Here is a 23023-nt window from a genome sequence, read left to right on the forward strand (position 1 = left end):
GCCATCAGGAACCGGCCTCTTTTATTGCACTAGGTTTATAGTTTGTTTGATTCAGTGCAAAACGGTGAGGTTAAGTGGGATCTGTGGGTACATTTCATGTGAGTTTCTAATCCTTAATTTGCGGATCATTAACTTTGCACTGTAACCTTTGGGAGACAATGTCACTTACTTCATGGGCTGGGAAGGTGCTTTTGCAAATAAGGGTGTTTGTTCAACACTGCTGATCCCTGCTGATCCGTTATGAAAGCCACATTAGTTATTGTATCCACACGTTATGTACAGTCATGTGATGCTTGAGGCCCAAAATACATTTAGCAAGTCAGAAGAGATAAGGCAGGCTACAATCTGGCTTTCTTCCCTTAGGTTTGCAGAATGTGTTTGCAGATGTGTTGATCTTTAGGAGGCTGGCGGGAGGAGGGGCCATATTTTCTTTAAGTGCTTATTTCAGTATCAGAAGTAAATGAGAAGATGAGGTCATCTTTAACACCTCCTTGTAGCTGCAAAGACATCCTTCCCACAATCTGAGCCATGCTGTCTCAGTTTTGCGTCAATGACTACTTTGACCCTTCATGAAGTGGACATGACTGTTGTTATTTCACCTGGCTTTGTATAGCTCTAATGGGCTGAAGGGTCTGTTTCAATAATGCTTATTACAACACACAGGTTTAAGTAGCTCACCTGATCAGTAAACCAATGTGATCGCCATCTTGGCTAGGAAACTTTCAGCTTCTATCTCATGTGATGTTTTGGTTCAGCAACACATGCACTACTTTTCCTCTTTTTGTTAATAATCATTTTCCCTCCCAGACTTTGAATGTTTCCAGTAAAGTCATAGGTGCAACTTATGAATGCATCTAGGTGTTACTGAGAATGAGGGATTCACAGGAGTGGCTGTAGCCATTGAATCTCCAAGGATGTGGACAAGCTTGGCCAGCCACTAGCTAAGAGCGCAAAGAATTGGAGCAAAATACCAAGACCAAATATTTATGCTTGGCTCCTCACAGGCCAAGGTTGAGCAAATTTTGCTCGCCTTAGATGGGGACAGGGCCACTTTGGTGTACTGGGTTTTGGTGAGTTAGTTACAGTTGGTTGGTACTGCAGTTGGCAGGTGCTATGTCCAGTTATACATGACAGGTACATGCTATTTCATCTCTTCTATCCAGAGGCTCTGAAACATTGATTACAAGTGTTAAAGCTTCCTTTCCCCACCCCAGCACTGGGAGTCCCGTTGTTTTCCGTTCTTCTAGAACAGCAGCTGTTAGGTGTCACCAAAGCATAGAATGTAGGGAACTAAGAGGTGAGGTCTTGTCCTTCCTGACCAAGGTATTTAGTTTTACAATCTCCATTTGCAAGCTGGCTTGTGAATGTTTAGTTGGTGCTCTTTGCTGCTACCCACGTTAGGTGTAACATGGTTTGTATCCAGAGTGGGAGCTGCATCTGCACATCCTTTTACTGGTTCACGTCCTCCCCCAGCTCTCCTGCAGGACATCTGGGCCTCTCTGAGGAGCTGATGCAACAGCAGAGTCTCATCCGCACCTCTGCTGCCCTGGGAGCATGAGATGTCTGACCTGCTCAGCCCACTCTGTACTTCAATAGTAAATTAAAGGTCTTCATTAGCTTATTTGATAGTTGAATAAAATGCTTTGAAACACTGGCACATTAACTGCAATCAAGTTTTGAAAGGTCTCTGGTTGCTAGAAGGAAATTAGCCTGATAAATCACTCTTTTCAATTAAACAAATGGGTAATTTTTCACAAGCAAGCCCAGAAGCTATCATTTGTGCAGCTTTTTTTTTTTCCCTTTTTTTAATATATTTTACATATGATTATTCTTAAAGAACTGATTTTTTTTTAGAAGAGACTAATTGTCACTGAAGTTTAAGGTAGCAGCTTGTAAACCCATCCTGTCTGTCTGCCTCAGACAACTTCATAGAGGTCTCATGATCAAGCAGTGGCCTATGAATTGTACTTCCAAAAATGATAATAACTAATGGTGTGACCTTGGTTCATTGCCTGCCTTTCTGTGCCTTTGTTTACCTGTTTGTCTAAAGAAGCATTACCCTGCCTGGGTCAAAAAGGCCTGTTTAACTTAAGCAAGGAGTTCCAGGATAATTATAGTTACTTAGTAACTTTCATCTCAGAATAAACTGGTTAAGGCTGTTAAGAAATGTGATGGCCTCACTTTTGGTCAAAACCAGTGACTGACCTGAAGATACCTCCAGTCCTCAAAGCTTTAAAGACAGTCTGCATTCAAAAAGTACTCTCTGAGCTTAGAGGCTGGAACAGATTGCTGTATCCCTTATGTATGGAGTCTGAAAGGGACCCCAGAAATGCACACTGACCCTGGTTTCACACCAGAGCTATAGACGTGCTAAGAACTTCATATGCTCTGTCTACTGCAGAAAAGTAAATGCTAGTATAAACAACTGTGACACTGGATTCATCTTGCCTTGGGCATATTTATCCAGGGTATTGGCATTACATCACTCACATTAGGACTTCTATTATCCGCTATTTTAGATTTCAGAAGCTGCTACAAGTTAGAGGTCAAGATGCTGTTGAACTTCAGATGTTTCTGAAAGACAAGCGTAATTCTGCTAACAGCAGAGCAATGTTAGATTTGTAGTAATGCAATGTCATACAAATCACATGAGAGAATTTAATCTAAATTGTCCAGCTCTGCAACCCTCAGCACAAGGACATGGACCTGTTGGAATGGGTCCAGAGGAGGGCCACAAAGTTGATCAAAGGGCTGGAGCACCTCTCCTGTGACCACAGGCTGAGAGAGCTGGGGTTGTTCAGCATGGGGAAGAGAAGGCTCCGGGGAGACCTTAGAGCCCCTTACAGTCCCTAAAGGGGCTCCAGGAAAGCTGGGGAGGGGCTGTTTGCAAGGGCAGGTAGCCATAGGACGAGGGGCAATGGCTTTAAACTAGAGCAGGGCAGGTTTAGATGAGACATTAGGAAGAAGTTCTGTACACTGAGGGTGGTCAGACACTGGCCCAGGTTGCCCAGGGAGGTGGTGGAGGCCCCATCCCTGGAGACATTCAAGGCCAGGCTGGATGAGGCTCCGAGCAACCTGATCTAGTTGAAGATGTCCCTGCTGACTGCAGGGGGTTGGACTGGATGGCCTTTAGAGGTCCCTTCCAACCCAACACATTCTATGATTCTATTCTATATTTTTTTTAAATTAGGTTTTATTGCCAAAAATTTAGATACTGCATGTCAAAATCCATCTGTAAAAGGCTACCATAGCTTCATCTTTGAGAACTAAATAGGGTAATTTGGGGCTTTTTTATAGTATCAGAAGAGACCACAAATGATTTAAGAATTTCCTTCCACCATCTAAATAAAATAATACTGAAATATCCTGCTGTAGTTTGGAGTAACTGCATAAAACATGATGACTCACGTGATCAGAAATTCTCCTTTATTTTTCCTCTGTGTACAGTGCTGATCTTCGTGAACTGTTTGTCACAGTGCGTAGTTACATTCCTTTCACTTAAAATGTTTCTACTTTTTTTTTAAATTTCTTTTTCCCGAAACGCTGGTTATTGTTGAGTGTTTCGGTTTGGTTTGGAAGCAATCTGCATGCAGAGACTTGGGTGTTGGACTGTAGTGTGCTTTATGAGAAATTGTGCATTCAGACAAAATTCAGACTCAGAAGAGCTAGAGTCTCCCAAAGGGCTGCTGGTGACCTGTACTTGGCTCTACCTTCATTGCTGCAGAGATAAATCACAGAATCACAGAATCACAGAATCTTAGTGGTTGGAAGGGACCTTTGAGATCATCGAGTCCAACCACATAAAAAAAAAAAAAAAAAAGCACCCACCAACTAAACTCCACACCCACAACCCCACACACAACACCCCACCACAAACCAATAATCTTGGGCACTAGAGCATGCCCTGAAGAGCCCTGTCTACACGTTTCTTAAATACCTCCAGGGATGGTGACTCCACCACCTCCCTGGGCAGGCTGTTCCAGTGCCTGACCACTCTTTCAGTAAAGTAATTCTTCCTAATATCTAATCTAAACCTCCCCTGCCGCAGCTTCAGACCATTTCCTCTGGTCCTGTCGTTATTCCCTTGGGAGAAGAGGCCAACCCCTGCCTCTCTACAGTTTCCTTTCAGGTAGTTGTAGAGGGCAATGAGGTCTCCCCTCAGCCTCCTCTTCTCTAAACTAAACATGCCCAGTTCCCTCAGCCTCTCCTCATAGGACTTGTTCTCCAGACCCCTCACCAGCTTGGTGGCTCTCCTCTGGACACGCTCCAGCACTTCAATGTCTTTCCAGTAGTGAGGCGCCCAAAACTAAATGCAGTACTCGAGGTGAGGCCTCACCAGTGCTGAGTACAGAGGCACGATGACTTCTCTACTCCTGCTGGCCATGCTATTCCTGATACAAGCCAGGATGCTATTGGCCTTCTTGGCCACCTGGGCACACTGCTGGCTCATGTTAAGCCGGCTGTCCACTAACACTCCCAGGTCCTTTTCTGCCGGGCAGCTTTCGAGCCACTCTTCCCCAAGCCTGTAGCGTTGCCCGGGGTTGTTGTGACGAAAATGCAGGACCCGGCACTTGGCCTTATTAAACCTCATCCCATTGGCCTTGGCCCATTGATCCAACCTGTCTAGATCCCTCTGTAAAGCCTTCTGACCCTCAAGCAGATCAACACTCCCACCTAGTTTGGTGTCATCCGCAAACTTTCTGAGGGTGCATTCAATCCCCTTGTCTAGATCATCAATAAAGATATTGAACAAGACTGGTCCCAAAACTGAGCCCTGAGGGACACCACTGATGACCGGCCGCCAACCAGATTTTGCTCCATTAATCACAACTTGCTGGGCACGGCCATCCAGCCAGTTTTTTATCCAGCGGAGGGTACACTTGTCTATGCCATGATTCTCCAGTTTCTCCAGGAGAATGCTGTGGGGGACGGTGTCGAAGGCCTTACCAAAGTCCAGGTTCACAGCGAAATGTTCACAGCGAAAATACAGACCATCTTCCTGAACTCTTTTTCTTTTTTTGATAAAATACTGCGTTCCTTCTGAGGACCTCACTTCCAAACAGTGCCTCAGGGCAAACAGGAGATGACTTTTGCCCTGCTCCACCAGTGTGAAGATCCTTGTGATCATGAGCAGAAGCTGAGATACCTGAAAACTGCCCATCAGTCCAAGTCTGCATTCTTCTACTGCGTAAACCTCAGAACCTCAAGCCCCAAGGCTTCAAAACTGCAAGTTCTGCTTGGTGTTATGGGTGGTCTCTGACCTAGAACACTTAGAAATCTCATCTACTTCTGATGGCTCATAAGTACTCAGCGCTCCATCCAGGCAGGAGATGACTCATGGTCCCTGGTCTTCATACTGAGATTTGTTTTGCTGCTATCTCATCTTCCTGTTTTCTTGTCCGTTCTCCCCGTTTCTTTGTACTGTCTGCCCAGCATGTGCTGTGGTAGCTGACATTGGAAGCTGTGTGGGCAGGGAGTGGGTTTTGGTTTTAATAAAAAAGTGTGGTTACATCATCTTGCACAACAGGTCCCTGCCCTGTGGCTGGGCCAAGTGAGTCCTTTCAAGCCGCAAAAATATGGAAAACTTGGAATTGCAATAATCAAAAGATATTATAGCACGTTATATGTACTAACAACACATTCTATGCTGCTCCCTGCATGGAATCTCCCAGGTATACCTGGCAACAAGGGAGAGAGAGAGATGAATACTAATGACAGCTGGAGGAGGGGGCACTTAATAGTATTTTGGCTAATTGCCAGGTTGCCTGCTCTTGAAAAATTTGCCTGTGCTGACCTAGGCATATTTTTCATGTGTAGAAAATTGGGTTGGGTGTTGGTAGGCCTTTATATTTTCCTAATGCTTCCTACAGTCAACTATGTGAAGGTTCACGTAGCCATAAAGTCTGTGTTTCCAGCTCAAAGAGGCCTTCAAACCTTCTTTGAAAGACTTGGAAAACCATAGCAGCTGACCCAGCAGACCAGACCCAGGAAAGAAATTGCAATTTTTGAGAGCACCAGATGTAAACTTACAAAACGAAGAAGTATTTTTGTGTTTTGTGGGTTTGGGGGGATTTTTTTTGCTTGTTTGCTTGATTCTTCTTTTTTTTTAGTAAATCCAGATGACTAACTCAGGGCCTCTTTTCTCCTTCCCTGCGGGCAGAACAAAGTCTCTGATGATTTGCTCGCTTCAAAAGGTCCCCACTGATTTTACCTTTGGGTCTGTTCTACCGTCTCTCATTGTTTCATGTAAGCATTTTCTGTGGTAATTAGACTGGTAATAGCATAATCCCTGGTGGCTTTCCTGGAGTGTCTGGCCTCTCTGGGTTGAGAATGCTCTGCTTGGGGGCAGCGTATTTTTTCTCTAAGTGGGAAGGGGAAGAGTTGATGTTGTGAATGTTGCCATGATTATGATGGAAAAATCTTTTAAAAGAGGAAAGTTTTGCAGCATTTCCTAGAAGCAATTCAGGCTACATTTGTCCGATTTCCTCTGGAAGCTCCCAGCAACCTTGACGGTGCGTGTTTTGTCCCTGGCTGCTTCCTTCTGGGCTCCGTGGTCTGCATTGTCCCAGAGGAACACAGATATCTCTGTGATTTGTAGATGCAGGTGCAGGCACTTTTTGTAGCTGGGTGCAGATACATGCAGAGCTTTGAAGACCAAGACCTTGAACTGGCAGTGGAAGCTGATTAAAAACTCACTTCGCCTTCCTAAAATGCAACGCCTACAGTCATCTGAACTTCTACGTGAGGCAACGAAGGAAAACAACTCCTTGGTTTTTAAAGGCTTTTCAAAAATTAAGTAGAGATTTGACATGTTATCTTTGTTGCCTTTCCTCTGAATGATTTCAACTAACTATTAATAAGAATGCCTCTAATTTCAAGTTTTCCCTTTTGGGATATAACAAAAATAAGATGCCTTTCAGAAGTATGGCCACAGGCAGAGGAAGAACAGACATGTCCAGGGGAGAAATACAGCCATCCACTGGGAACTAACAGAATAGAAAAGGTTTGGAAATCCTAGTTTCAGAAGCTTCTCTCCAGAATTGGGTTGAAGGATTTCTGCCACAAGAACGGAGGCCCTAAAAGCTTAATTTACAACTGCAGGAGCTCTTCCTTCTGTATAGGGAAGAGGAATGGCCTGGAGTGCGGCTTGGCTAACCGAGCTCTGATCTTCTGCCCTTAGACACATCCTATGCCTCAGTTTCCCCATGTGGAGAACAGAAAGGTTGCTGTTGATGGTCTTTATAAAGCCTATTTGAGATCTACTAATGAAAAGTGCCATAGTGATCTAGGTCTTATTTTTGTTGTTGTTGATGGCAGAAGCAGTGTGATCCAAAGGCAGAGGGAGCCCTGCACAGAAGCTAAAATCAAGTTTATGGCTCAAGTCCTGTTTTAAAAATACCCCAAGCCTGAATTTAATTCCTGTTTCGGTCTGTGTGGTGTCAGTGGGGCTCTGTGCAGAGGAGCTGGTGCTCACAAACAACGTGGCTGGGGTCAGTGTCGTGGTGCCAGCCCAGCAGCAGGACAGCCCCCGTTTCTGGGGTGCTGGTTTGAAGGTCCGTCCATTCCAACCTCCCTTCAACCTCCTTGTTGAGGAGTGGGGCGAAGACTGGGATGAACAGGCCATTCACCCTTCCAACATAACCAAACTGTCATATGTTTTTATGTTTGTAACAACTGTGATTTTATTTCCGTAATACTTTCATGCAAATTGGCTTTTCTATTTTCTTTTTGCTGCACAGGGAAATGAATGAGGACTCCCATCTGCCCCATGGGGTAAAATTTGAGTATTTCCCTATTGTTAATGAAAACTTCTGAAGTTCTCCTTGCTTTTTTTTGGGCTGTGAAAGATTTCCAGCTGCCCTGTGTGTGCCTCCCCTGCTGAGTCGAACGATAGGTGCAATGAGAACTAAACCAAAAAAAAACCAAACGAAAAAAACAACCAACAAAAAAAAAACCCAAGCAAAAAGGCTAGTCGCTTACAAGTATTTGTAAGAAATCTGTAATAAATTCCCTTTTAAATTTTTTAAGTGACTGGTCAAAATGGCACCTGAAGGCCGAGGCGGTGCTGAGGGGGTGCCGCCCGTTCCCGCTCCCGGGGCAGAGCAGGGCGGGGCGGGCCGTCCCGTCCCGCCGGCGCGGACTGCAAGGCCCGGCATGCGGCGGGGCGCCGCGCAGGCGCGCCGGGCCGGGCTTGAGTGGCAAGTTGTTTGTTCCAGCGAGCACCAGCTGCTCGGCAGTCCGGGCTCCGCTGCCTCCCTGCCCGGCTCCCCTCGCCGCCCCGCCGGCCTCCTCCCACGCTCCAACTTTTCCACCCTCTGTTCCCTCATCCCCCCCCCGCCTGCCCCCGGAGCCGGGAAGGGGGAGAAGGAGCCAAGGGTAAGGGGGGGGGGGAAAAAAAAAAAGGCATCGACAATAACAGCCCCCCTCCCCCTCCCCATTCAAAAACACAAAATAAACCCCAGGGATAGATGAACTACAAATGAGAAAGAGGAAAAGATGGAACTGCACATCCTAGAGCACAGGCTCAGAGTGGCCAGCATAGCCAAGGAGAGCATCCAGTTGTTTACCTATGGATTAATCAAACTTGCTTTCCTGTCCTCCAAGACGAGGTAGGTACTGGGGATGGGGCAGAGGGGCTGGGGGCGCCCTCCTTGCGTGGGGACGGGGTGTTGTGGGGGGCACCTCTTTCTTTGCGAGGGGACGGGGTTTGGGGGGCACCCTCCTTGCGAGGGGACGGGGTGCTGGGGGCGTATCCTCTTTGCTACAAGGGGCTGGGTGCTGGGAAGGCACCCTTCCTGCGGAGGGGCAGGGTGCTGGAGTGGGGTCACCCTCTGTCCCTGCCAGAGGGCTGAGGCGGGGCGTACCTCCCTGGCCAGGGGGCAGGGCAGCCCCCTTCTTGCGAGGGGGTGGGTTGATGGGGTGGGGGGCTCCCTCCTTCTTGGAAAAAAGGCAGGGTCCTGGATGGAGGACACCTCCTTGCGAGGGGGCAGAGTCCCGGGGTGAGGGGCACGCTTCTTGCGAAGAGGGCAGGGTGTTTAGGTGGGGGGGCACCCTCCTTCCTGCAGAGGGGCAGGGTGCTGGAGTGGGGGGGACACCGTCTTTGTATAGGGGCTGGGATGGGGGGACGCCCTCCTTGCAAGAAGTCAGGGTGCTGGGGTGAGGGGGGACACCCTCCTCGCCAGAGGGCAAGGGTTTTGGGGGGTGATGGGGGGCACCTGGGTCTTCCTTGCACCCTCCCCATCCCAAGCCTGGGAGACGGTGATGGGGCTCAGCGCTGGAGTTTGGGGTCCCCCGTAAGGCTCCAGGGCAGCCCCCCCGTGCGGCGCCCGCCTCCCGCTGCCCTTCCCGGGCCACCTCGCCCGGAGCCGCGCTCCGCGCCGGGCGATGAATGAAAACAGGTGGGGGCCGGGGGGGCCCGGCCGGGGCCGGCTACAGGCTCGGGGCGACCGCCGGACAACAAAGGCAACAACAGCAACCAGAGGAGGAGGAGTGGTTTTTTTTTCCTCTCGCTCTTTTTTTTTTTTTTTTTTTTCTCCTTCCCTGGTTGTTGTTTCTTGCAGCACTTACAGAAAGAGCGAATCGTCCCCACGCGTGTTTGTTTTAAAAGGTGCTTTTTCAGTGCTGCCAGATTGGAGGAGGACGAGGGGCAGTGCATGCCTTGCACTTGGTTCTCTTTAAAAATCGTGGTATTGAGTAATATGGATTGTGATAGCTTTCGGGGAAAAGAAAAACATAGTGGAAAGCACTGTGAGAATTTTTTTAAATTTTTTTTTAAGCGAGGAAAAAATTACTCTGGCGGGTTTATGGAATGTATATAAGCTGCCTAGGCCTTTTGCAGCAAAACAACTTGAATTGCAATTGCATATTCTTGTGTCTTCACTTAGCTTGTTGACTTTGTTGCTCTGTTCAGAAAGAGGAATGGGAATGTAAATAACTCAAACTCTTCTTGTTTTTCCAACCTGATAATTAGTATTTCAGTTTTCTTCCCAGATTCATCTCAGATAGCATTCTTGTATGAAGGTGGGAAATTTTCTTTGGCAGTAGGAAAATAATAAATAGATCATAAATTTGCTTTTTATTTCTTAAATTGTTTTTATTCCAAGCTGTAATTCAATCCTCTCCCTGCGATAATGCTTACGGATGAATGGACCTATTTGTGGTGTAATTTGATTACAGTCCCTTATCTTACAGTTAAACTTCATGTATTGAAATTTCACTCTGATTTGGGGCTCATCCCATTTGGCTCACACCAGCGTTGTTTGCAGTGTAAAGTGTATCAGCACCTTGTTTACTGCTGTCCCTGAATACTCAATGGGGCATTACAGGCTCTTCGGTCTTAAATTTCTGGTTTTAATGTGTTGTTTCATTATAATTGAAAGTGATTGCTGATTGTTTTGGAGGAGTTGTTGCTCCCCCTCCCATGCTTAAAATGTCACTGTTAACGTCAACAGTGAAATCTTTAAATCTGTCACTCCTAATGCACAGACTGGATTTTGGTGGGTTTTTTCTTTTGTTTCCCTATTTTCTTTTTTCAAGTTCAGGAATGGTCCTCTTGTCTGTTTGTTTCACACTACATTTCACATCTTCAACACTGGAGACCTCTGAAAGGATTAGGACAGTAAGATAAGCCCTTTGGGGTGTGATACTTTGTCGTGCATTTGGGTGTAGCGCTTGGCAGTTTGGTATTGCCTCTGGTTATTGTGGTGTCTGGCCCTTCCCATGCACAGTGAGCATCAATAATCTTTTCCTAGCTTTCACAGAATCTCACTGGTCAGGAAAAAAAACCTGTTTGTGGAAAGGTTTGTTGGCATGGGAAACTTCTATTTATTTCCCTTCTGTATGTTTTGTTGTTTTTGCAGACAGTAGAGATGCAGGGGAGAGAAGGGGAAGCTTGTTTGTGTCATTGTTAAGGCAACTGACAGTACAGAAATACTGCTTTCTCCTGTGTGCTACATGCCCTGAGGCAAACAAGGTCCCTGCCCCACAGACCACCTTCTCTGATGAACACCATGTGTATGTGGAAGGTGAGGGTCTCTGGGAGATGTAACTCCATAAATTTTCTATTCCATTGTTTCTTTTTCCTCCTCTTTTAAGAAGTGAATGTGCCCAGGAGATGACAGCTTTTTATATTGGTGCAAGACGAATCTCCCCTCCCAACCACCCCATCTGGAAAGGACCACTTGGGGGATGAAAGAGGAAGGTGGCCTGCATCCTTGCTGATCTTTTCTGATGGAATAGCAAAGATGCCAGTTACTTATACCACCTACATTTTTACCAGTGAGACCTTAAGCAGAATTTTTACCTGTGCTGTGAGGCTGCCAGTAAGAAATAATGATTTGTGGGACAGATGTGATCCAAAGAGGTGGCAATGACATCATCAGTATCCTCATGTTAGTCATGCAAGAAACTACAGTTTTTACACAGACTCTTCTGAGAAGTCAGCTGGAGGGTGTCTTGCAGTCTCTTTTGTGTTCTCATACACAAGGGAAAAGGGCTGGAACAATTTTTTAAATCTTGTACATTTTTCTTAATCCTCTTGGAAAGGAAAAGTAACAAATCTCCCTCTTTTTATTTGGCCTTTTGCCACTTTCAGTCTGCCCTTGTTCATGACAGGAGTCTTTTAATTTAGCTTCTGTTACAATAGCAGTATTTTTTTGAACAAAGAACAACAATTTTGGAACTATTCCGATGGCCAGAAGCAAGAAAGCAGTTAACGAGGTGAAGAGATGAGACCAGTAGTGAATAAAATGGTGGGCTGGACTGAGCTGAAAGAAAAATGCTATTAATCGTAACTTTAAGTTAGACATGAGGTATTTTACGTAAAGTTGCATTAAGACAAGTAGTCCAGAAATAAATAGCGAAACTCGTAAGCAGTCACACTGACCAATGTGCTCTTGATGCTCTGCCTGTGTAAGTGCAGCCGTATTGATTTCAGCTGTGCTGTGCCAGGCACCCTAGTGGAGGATCAGATCCGTGTAATTTTTAGTTGCATGCTGAAGATTTGCACGTGTCTAATCTGTTTGCTGTTGCTGTCGTCATCATCCTAGTGTTTTACTGAGTGTGGTGTGTCCGTGTTTGGCTTGAGAGTTCCTTGGTGCCAAGGATCTTCACCTATTCAGGAGATGTGACACGTTTCTATGGGTGTAAATATAGCAACTGTGCCTGGTTTTAACGTTGTGTCCTCTTTCTTTTGTACATGCCTCTGTAAATGTTAGTTCTGTGGGGCAGAGAACTGAGCTCATCTGTAAACTCCCACCTTCAGCTCCCTTTTTGCAGCAAAAGGAACAGCTTCCCTCCCACCAGAATTAAGTGTCTCTGCTTCCTTGGTCAGAGTTAAACCATCTCATACTATTGGGTGACTTGCCGCAGGTAACCTGCTTGAGGGCTTGATAGACATACTAATGTGCCGCTACATTCCAGTCTTGATTTTTTTTCCTAATTGCAAAATATCTTTAACTGCATCTCCTTTTGCTGTGTAGGAATTAAATCTGAATGGAGGGGGAGGAAGGACAGTCTTGGATGATGCTTGCGCTGAGCCACCAGTGCATGCAATAGGGAGAAGGAAGGTGAGCCTGACCTTGTCTTTTGAGTGCATATAAAAATATATGGAGAGGTTAAGTCCTGGAGAATAAAGTGGGGTCAGGGTTCTTCCAGGCACTGTATCTGTATAATGTAATTAGCCTGATTTCTGGGTAATGCTTGGTAGACCCTTGAACATCTGGAGTCAATGAGTTAACGTGTAGCCTTTCCTCTCTCTGTTGCGGTACCTAATATAAAGAGTTGGTGGTAAACAGTGAAATAAAGTAGTTGAGGGAGAAAGGTATCATTTAAATTCTAATGCTATGAAGTTGTAACCAGGATGAAGTTGAGAGGTTAGTCTGTTCACAGGACTGGGTGGTTAAAATAATTGTAGGTCCTGTGTCTAGCATCACAAATTTTAAAATCCCTAAGAGTTTTCTGATACTATTTGGTTTGAGATGGTGATTATTTCAGTGTGCTGAAGAGAAGGAACAAGTTCTGCATGTGTAAAGGATGAGACCTTGCTCACAGAAGCGCTTAAGGCAGACATTTCAAAAGCATCTTTCAGTCTAGTTTCTTTTCCAAGATGCTGAGGTGTTCTTCTACAGGTGCAGTTTGTGTGTACTGGTGAATTGAAGCAGAATTGCAGGCACTTTGCAAGCTTGCAGATTTGGTGCTAAATACGGAGAAGCCGGATAGGGTGGAAGAGCCAGGCTGGGCTCTGCCCCATCTTCCATGCTGGTTGCCATGCAGCCTCTACCATGCTTGGAGGCAGGAGGTATTCTTAAAGTGGAGAGGTACTTAAAAATATTAATTTTTAATAAAAACGTAGCAAGAAGTAAACAATGATAAACTGTACAGAATAATCTGGATTTTCTTTGCTCTTTGAACAAAAAATGAAACTAGGTTTGTTAGCTTTGTTAAGTTCGTGGTGGTATTTTCAGTAATCTATCCATTTTGCTTAGTAATAATTGACACCTCTATTTAAGAACAGTGTGTTGTTGCTATTAATTAAGTGTTTCTCATTCCCTGATCACTTGTTTACTGTCAAGGTGTCCTGAAATTGGTGATACTGTAATAAAAGGATTTCAGAGCATAATAGGACAAATAAGGGCTTAAAATGTATCTATGCATCACTTGAGGATGTTCAGGAGTCTGTTTCCTTTGGTATGAACTCAGACAAACAAATGTCGTTTATGCCTTTACGTGAAATACAGATTGGTCTGCAATATTGGGTGATCATCTGGCAAAGGCCAGTTACTCCTATTGTTAAAACCTCCCCCCTGCCCGCCTTGGCTTCTGCCATCCTGTGTGTGCTAGGAAGACCACTGAATAAAAGGCTTTTGCAAGTTATAAGACAGTGTTTACTCACCTGAAACAAGCTGCCAGGTTGCTCATGTTTTCTTTTGGTGTGGCAAAGACTCCGAAAGGTCTTTTTTTTTTTTTTTTTTTTTTTCCTGGGGATGTATGTATGTGTGATATCTCAGATTTGAGGACTTCTTTTTCAAGTCTGACTTTGTGACCATCTGTTACAGAAGGACCCGGCGCTGATGTCCAGACACCACAGGAGGCTGGAGTGATGGGAAGCCTCATGGCTAAAGCCGCCTGCCTGCCCTTCCCCAAAGCACTTAGCCTTCTTGTTTGCATCACCGTGTGCATGTGTGGTGCTGAACTTGCTGGTGGATATTCAGGAGGAGTAAGAGCTAGTGAGAATCAGATAAATGAGGAGGAGCGAGAACAGAAGTTAGTTGTTTGGGCTAAAGAAGGACATAAGCTCTTTGATTGTGAATGTCATCAATTTGAGTTCAGGGCTGCTGGGTGTTTCAGCTGCCGCTGAGCTGTGAGAACATTCTGCAGTGGTTTAATACATTAAACCTTGGAAAGAGCAGGTTTCGTTCCTGATGGTCTCTTACTGTTTATCCACAAATGTTACTATTATTTCATTTTCTTTTCTGCTTCTGGCACACAGGTTGACCAGTGGGGCACTGTCTTACTTTATGTCTGTCTTTGCCTGGCAGTCCTGTTACGTGGTCCTCAACCTACCATGTGGTCCCATCAGGCTAAGGCTGATGCCAAGTCAGAAGCTGACAGGAGTGCTTAGAAACTAAATAAGATTCAAAAGGTGGAACAGAAGTACTAGATCAAACCCACAGTGTAATGCTGGGGAGCACTATGGACTAGAGAAATGTTGGTGTAGGTATTGGGTGTTTTAACAGGGCTGTTCATTTTCTTTTAAGATATTTTTTTATTTTTCCTTCCTCTTGTCTGAACTTGGACATTTGCCTTTTAAATAAATAATTACCTGGCTGTAGTTTGTAGTGGGCTGGCTGTTTTTTCCTTATTTCCCATGCTAAAGTGTTTCCATCCATTGGAATGTTGCATAGATGTAATGCATCATCTGGGGATAAGGTACAATATCAGTGATGTAAAGGACACAACGCTGGGGCCCACTGATGTTGAGCTGAGAAATAAAAAAGAGGAAAAAATATTTATCTTTTGCTATGTCACTCATTAAAGATTCCTTTAGCTGAATATTTGTTTATTACTTTCAGATTAAAGTCAATATTTAAATTAAAAACATGGCTTTTGTTAGTTCCTAGATGGCTCCTCCTGCAAGCTGGGTGCTCTTATGCTTCAGCAGTAGAGCAAATGCATTGCAGGTCTGTTAAGGAAAAGTATGACTGTTGTGCATTCGTCATCAAGAAGTAACAGCTGAGTTGTTCACTAACACAACAGTTTGAATCTACAGGCTACTCCTTCCACTGAGTTATAACTTAAATTAGGCTCCATTTGACGGCTGCAACTATTTGACAATGCCTTGTTTGTGCTCCATAAATATGTAAATCTTTCCACTTAATTCTTCTCTTTTTTTTTTAATCTGTTGAGCACACTACCTCATTTATCTCATACACGACTCCTTAATCGTCCTGCTTGTTTCAATGTTTTAATATATTTGGACAAGGGCTACAATTTCTTTTTTCAGAGGAAACAGTGCAGATTTGTTCTTTTGTTTACTGCCAACTCCAGAGTAAACTCCAGCTCTGATCTGCTGATAGCTGAAGGCTGGTAAAGGAAGAATTATACAACAGGAATGTGAGGAAATAACTCCATTCATTGCAGTTCAGAATCAACACAGCAAAGCCTGTAAGTTGCAGTTATCATTTCAAAGTAAAAAGATTTCTCCTCCCCCCCGAGCTCAGCTTGGTTTTGTGTAGCTAACTGTAAGATATATTTGTTAACAGAGAAAACAACAGACAAAAATGTTTCATTATGGCTCAAAAGAAATAAAGATGGATTAAGCCTGCGTCGTGACTATACAATCCCGTGTTAGTTTCAGACATACTGCACAGTTTTACTGTGCTGACCATGGAAACAGAGAATCTGATCTCATTTTTGTGGTCCGATGTATAACAAACATTTTGTACTGGTTGATAAAGTTTTATTTTCACATCCAAAGAAAAGCAGTGAATGCTTAAACTTCCTCACCAGCCAGAACCGACTTCCTTACTATGGTCTGTTAAACGTGCTTTACTAGAGATTAAAATAAAAAGCCTACTTCTGAACTGCAGCCTGCTTTAGAAGGCTCACAGCAGTAATGCTGAGATATCAGAGCTGCTATTTAGCACAAAGGTGGCATATGGAAGAGAGAAATGGTGAGTTTGCTCGGTGGCAGCAAACCCTTTTTGTTAATCTTTTGGGGACTTCTGAGGTACACTTTTGTGGGGATGTCTCAATAGGCAAAGTGATTTTTTTTTTTTTCAGACCATTGCAGTCCAGTTAATTTTTGTTAACGTGATGGAATAGATATTTTTAAGATACGTATTGGCCAGTAATTGTAGGGAAATGTAGGCTGTTATTGGTGGTAGGCTGTCCTTGACCCAAATTTATTCAATACAAATTGTTTATAAAGTAGGAACCCAACCCCCTTGTAAGTGTGAACGCGTGTTTGATCAAGATGTAACTGTAAAGGAAAAGTTCATTTTCTTTGTCTGCAAAGTTTTAGTGTCCTTGTTACAGAGGGTAGTAGAGATGTCATAAGGTGTTGCAAGCTACACCACTTAAGTTTAGACTAAAATGCAACCTTTAAGTCTTATGTAAAGTATTCAAATAGGTGAATTAAAAAAAAAATGATAGTGGGGGAATTTCTAAATCTGGGAGGGGAAAATTTACAAGTTTTGACATAGATAAAACATGTAAAACGTAGGTGTGACTCTCCCTGTCTTTTTCTGTTCAAGCTTTTTAGAAATGTTATGTGTCAGAGAATCTGGGTAATGATACGCGCTGGTTTTAGTGATACCTGAATATTTATCCTAGCTCTGTGGTTAAAAGATCAGTATTCAGTCCTTTATTATGCCACTCATGTATCCTGTTTTACAGGGTGAGTTGGTTGAGGTTGACAAGTCGGAGACCTTGATTGAAATGGCCCGTGTTAATCTTGTTCAACATTTGTAGCTTTTATTTCTTTTCCTAAAGAAAGATTGACTCTTCTCTTGATAACCTCTAAGGCACTCACTTGCAAATAAATGTAGTCATGGCAAAAAGAAAAAAAAGGTTGTTCTTAATAAAGAGAAGGATATACTCTGTATGCATCTAAGCAATTGTATACATTTACGTAGATTTACTTAGTCTTTATTTTTATGCCTTTTTTGAAAATGATGGATGACTTACTACATGATTAATCCTTCAATTGTGATCTTTTTCAAGCTGCTTTTGGATGGAAATTGGAGTTTGATTGTAACATGGAAAACAAACATTTTCATTTGCTGTTTTTAAACAAATAAGCAATATTAAATGTGCTGAGTATTTAGGGAAAAAAGATCTCAGCCTATTTTGTGTTTATAAGTGAGTAGTGTAATGTGATCTGTACTAAATGAAACTGATGGTGACTTGAGACTGTGCTTGTGCAGCCATTGGAGACAGTAGATCTCAGCCTCCCACACCTACTTCTTGTTTGCAGACTGGAAGAAAAAAAACCAAGTTTACTTGCTTTTTCAGTTCCTGATTTGTTTCTCAACCTGGAACTAAACTGAGTAATTTGAAATGAGGAAAATATTCTCCTTTCTTGCAGAAGATGCTGTTGCTGTCAAAATCTGGCTTATTGCATAAATGGACTGGTTCCAGTTGCTTTGTCACTGATTTCTCCTCAATTGACTTGTTTAATTTGCTTTGGAGTTTCAGCAGTGAACATACTTCTTTTGATAATTGTGGTTTAAATTATTTACACCTAAGATGCCATCAGTCCAACAATGATTTTTGGATATCTTTAAATCAGATTAGCTAATGTTAAAATAAAATTGTACTTTTAATTGTAATCATGTTTGCACTACTTAGTTGCAAAAGGGAAATGTTAGAATTAACCTGTCTCTCCCCTGTGGGGATAAATATAGGACAGTTTATGATATACTCAGATTATGTGTTTTGAGTTGCATGTTATTACCCATTTGGCATTTTTATAAGCCAAGCAGAGTTCTAATGCGTGTGGCTTGTTTGCATCTGTTGAGCTCGCAAGGTGTGAAACCAGATGCTTGTAGCTCGTTCTCTTCTGAGCTTACCGCAGGTTTTAGACTGGTTAGTGAATGGTTTTCTGCGCTGAGTGGGGAGACTGTGTGTTTTGCAATATTTCCCTTTTACAGAGTAAAGGGACACAAATTGAGATAGATTATTGTTTTTGTTAAGAGGTCTTTTTTCAGGCAAAACTCAGCAGTGTAGACAGTCTATAGCAATTTCTGCGCAAATTAAATTAATACAATATTCTGGAAAATGAAATGGATGTGTGTTACCTGCATTGCAGGCAAGGTAACGGTAGTTACAAACATACAAAACGACTGGATTCCTAAATAACATAATTTTTGACACTCTCTTTTTTTAAATGGTTGCTTGCTTTTCAGTATTTCTGGCATACAGGTGTAACAGTATTTTGATGATTGCCAGGAACCACTTTGATAGACCGGTATAATTTTGGGTAAGCACAGAAGAAGTTAGCAAGAATTCAGCTGGACCAAAGCAGGCTTTATGGTTTTCTGGAGGGGAGTGATGCGGGGGGAGAGGAAAAGAAACAGACGATGAGAAACCACAGGGTTGGCCTGGTGAATGAGCGTGGACTTTCATAACAACCTGGGAGCGTCACGCAGGGCTTTGACAGTTAATGCCATTAACTGGCAGCTAATGGAGCCTTAACCTTTTTGTGTTCTTTTCATTTTAAGCCTGGTACCATGCTGTAATCACAAAGGTAGGAAATGGCAAATCTTCACAGAATGGTTGAGGTGGAAAAGGATCTCTGAAGATCATCTAGCCCAGCCGCCCAGCTCAAGGCTGAATCAGCTAGAGCAGGTTGCTCAGGATTTTGTCCAGGTGGATCTTGTACTTAAAGCTGCGCATGGGGCTTTGCTCTCTTCTCTGTCAACATGTTGCTGACCTTTTTGACATCGCAGCGCTTTGCTCCATTTGGCGTTACTTTCCGCATAACATTATAGTGTGTGATTTAATGTCTCATTTAAACAGGACAAAGTGTTTTTTGAACTTAAGAGTGAGATTGTACAACCTCTCGGTTTTGGAGAGAACCGTTGGTGTGGAAGAGAAACTGTCCACTGCAGTAATTTATTGGTCCTTTATGTTTTTTTGGGAGCATTTCATGTGAAACAGCTTATTGGCTGTAAACTGTGAAAAACTAGCTGAAGTCAGAGCAGCCTCAAGGCTGCTCTAACTTAAACAAACTAGAAGCCAAAAAATTCCATAGCTGGGTAAGAGCAAAACTTGCCTTGGGAAAGGGCATGTACTCACTTCTGTACCAGCACAGACAGCTGAATTACAATTTGTAACGGTGTTAGATGGATGTACAAGACTAGTGAAGCTACTTCTACCCAAGCCCTCTACACAGGAGTTTTATTTATGTCCTTGATGTAAGTAAAGGAAAGTATTAGAATGGCATGAAGTCTATACGTTACTTGGTTTCACTGAGTGGTGGATGCCCTGCAGTGCAAGTTGTGCTTTGGTTATTGTACAGTTTCTGAAATCCTAGTGTAATAGTGGTCATGCGATGAAACCTGAATATCTGAGAGAGTTTTCTCTGTAGTCTTCGTATTGGTATCAAGTTACTCCAAGGCCCTGCATTTCTGAGTGACTCTCATAATTCCTGTATGTACAGTCATTTTGTTGGCTTTATGCCTTGCCACATTACCCATCGTAGTGTTGTAATCTGGGGGCTGATGAGGCCTGACTGCAGGACAAGCACTCTATGTTTGTGTCTAGGGAAAGCCTTGTGTCTGAGGAAGGCTCAGAGTCTCTACTGGAAGGGTTGGCGCCGAATCACTGAGCTATCCCCTGGTAGCTCTTCTGCTGTGACAGGCCAGAAGTACTTTTCATTTGCACAGGAGTGTGAAATCAGCCTGGAATGACTAATGTAAAAGGACTTTGTGTGTCCTATACCCGCTCGAATGGCTTTGTTCATTCAGATGGTGGTTGAATTGTAATCTTAGGCAATGATTTAAATATGAAATAGTTCCAAAACAACACGGTTATCTATTAGCTTTTAATGATCTTGTGAAGCAGTGTATTTAGAATGGATATCTCATTGTAAAGGTAATAATGACCTAATTACTGGTGGGAAAAAAAAAACATGAAAAAAGTCAGAAGTGGTAAATAGTATGTGCATTTATGTGTAAAACGCTTCATGTAAGATTTGTGTCCTTTTGAGATGTACATGAGCGTATGTGTTAAATACATTTTCTTCTGTGTTTATAGTATATCACTGATGCTTTACACTGATATGTCCTTGGCTGTTAATCCATGTTTGGTAGCCTTCCATGGCATGTTATTGCTGTTTATCTCCTTTTGAGTTCCCACTGACTGGAACGTAACCATGCATTTTTCTTACAGATTTGTAGATGGCCAGAGTACTTGGAACGGGTAATGGTTCTGTGGCTCTATCTTTAGGTTCAGTCTACACTGGCCGGATAACTGAGGGTGTAGTTGGAGAATCATAGCAAAGCAGTTGATGAAATTCCTGGCCCCGAGTCAACAGTTCCCACCTCCAGTGTTATGGAAGTTGCTGTTAACTTGCTGAGCGTGATCCAAGTTCAGGAGAAAGGAAAAAAAAAAAAAACAAAACAAAAAAAAAACAAAAAAACAAACCAACAACCAAACCCCCACACCTTTGAAGCCAAATCATTTTGGTTATGTTTGTGGCACAAGCTCACAGAGAGTTGCAGGAGTGCAGCTGCGGGATGGTTAAACTCAGAATTGGAATAGAAGTGATTGACTTTTTAACCTTTCTTTACTGCCCAGGAGAATGGTCAGATGATTAGATCTTGTTGTAGGGATAGAAATAATTTATATGTAAAGGTATGAGGAGTGTGCAAATAGCAATGGTGTTAACCTTTTTTCAAAACTATAGAGCAGGCTTATCCTCTATGTATTACTAGTATCACGTTTTGAGTATTACATTTGCTCATTTTGTGTTTTTAATTCCAACAGTAACCGTTTTTCCCTTTTACTTTGGTTTGAAATAACTCAGTGACAGGAATAGAACAATTCTGGATTCAAAAGAGAGTGGTACTTTTTCCTTGGCTTGTTTAAACATATTACTGATTATATATTCCTTGCAGGATCAGCACAGAGAAAAGGACAATGATAGAATTTCATGGTGCTCCTTAAATGAGTCTTACATAAAACAAAGTTTAAAATTAATTAGGACCTACCTTTGAAGCACTTGTTAGATGGTCCCAGTGTCAGGTTTTCTTCCCACTTAATGTTCGCTTTATATCAAGTCTAATGTGAGGTACATGATAATATTTTCAGAATCACCCAAGTCCCATTTAAAAAAAAAAAAAATCTACTTAAGCACTTGGCACCCCAAGGCTCATTGGAAGCCAATGGGGCTTACACTCTGAAATGTCTGGTGCTCTTGGTGGGGAAGACACGTGGGGGTTTTTAAAATTTTGCTTCCTGGACACACTAGCTGGCGACGTTCAGGACAAGAGCATAGTAAACATGCACCAAAGGGAGGGGAGGCTTAGCGTGACTGTTGATGCAGGCAAGAGCGAAGGTATATTTTTGAGAATTAGTTTAGGGAATGAAAATGGGAGTCTCTTTGTTCTTCTCTCTTCGCAAAACCAGGTGGCTTAGGGACCCGCCTTACTCTGGTTCTCCAGCAGTGCAGCATCAGGACCCCGCAGCGCCCTGCTGTGCAGCAGTAATCCCTGCACTCAGCAGCCCTTTGGGCATCCCCCGGTACAGGGTGTGCTGCTGCGCCTCGGAGAGGTGGGGAGATGCTGATGACTTGTTTTGCAGAGGGAGAAACTGAGGCAGGTAGGAGGGCAAGTGGCTTATCCATCTCTCAAAGCACATGTGCAGTACCCCGACTCTTTTTTTTTTTTTTTTTCAGGCCCTGCATTTCTCCACTACTAAAACTGCCTCTTTTCACTAGGATGGATGAAGGCCATGTTTTCAGTCCATGTTTGTATTAGCCACTTGAAATCCTTGTCATCCAGCTGCTGCCTTTTTTTTTCTTTTGCCCTTTCTGTTTGTGGTTTTTGTAGGTTTGTTAGTGGAGGTGTGCTCAGTCGTCTTTGCTTATACCTTGAGAGAGAAATGTGAGCTGAAAGATGTCCGTTTGAGCTCCCAATAATAACATCAGTCTTCCTGAGAGTCATAAAGAAAGCAACCAGGAATGCACTCGTCTGGATGTGTGGCTTTTTAATACACATAAACGCACATATATATGTATGTATGTGTATAATACATATGTAGGTATATATGTGTCATTCCAAAGTCAGAGCACTCTTGAAATGGAAATTGCCTCAGCTAGAAATGAGAGGTAGCTGGTGCTGACAAACAAAACCACATGTTTTTAGGGGCTCTAATAGCTATGCTTCAGGACAGAGAATGTCTCTCTTCCCAGTATCCTTCAGACGACAGCTGCCACAACGAAGGCTGAATATGAAGAATACAGTTTCACACGGCTGTATCCTGGGCACTGGGAAGACTCTAGAGCTCAGAACAATAGCAGAATACGGAGCTGCCAGCAGGGAGTCTGAGTGGACAAGTATAATCATGCACCGCTCAGCTTTCAAGGAAATTACAGTTAGTGCACTGACTTGCTCATAATAGTGATGCATTGTTTAGCTTAATAACTTATCAGCTCTCCAGGAACCAGCTAGTGATCACTGTCATCATACACTGCTAATCATTCGGTTCTCAAATGGTCCCGAGATGAACTAAGGACCTGTCACATCACCTATTAAACTGGCAAACTGCAGTATAATTTTTTTTTTTTAAGCTAGAGGGAACAATATTGCCCACCTTTTCTGTTCTCTTGTTTTGTCATTATCTTTATCTCATGTAATTGTGCATGTAGTTGTTTTAGATGTCAGGTTGAAAGGACGTTGTCAAATTGTGTTGGGATTTTTTTTTTTTACATTTGTAGGTTTTTTGTTAAATTGCTGTTCTTTGTGATAACTACTAGGGAACTGAATTTGAAACCTGCTTTTTAAGGAACATTTGTTTT

The 23023-nt window shown here is 43.2% G+C and overlaps 1 protein-coding gene across 1 annotated transcript in view; it reads left to right on the forward strand.

Annotated features, from left to right (window-relative positions):
- The first annotated feature begins 8161 nt into the window (after nt 1-8161).
- The window catches only part of CASTOR2 (cytosolic arginine sensor for mTORC1 subunit 2), a 128036-nt gene continuing 113174 nt past the window's right edge, over nt 8162-23023 (forward strand). Inside the window, exon 1 of the mRNA XM_074596206.1 lies at nt 8162-8609. Coding sequence (XP_074452307.1) covers nt 8497-8609 — 113 coding nt within the window. The 5' untranslated portion in view covers nt 8162-8496. The remainder of the gene's footprint in view (nt 8610-23023) is intronic.

The sequence above is a fragment of the Larus michahellis genome, chromosome 7, assembly GCF_964199755.1.
Source record: "Larus michahellis chromosome 7, bLarMic1.1, whole genome shotgun sequence".
NCBI classification, from domain to species: domain Eukaryota; kingdom Metazoa; phylum Chordata; class Aves; order Charadriiformes; family Laridae; genus Larus; species Larus michahellis.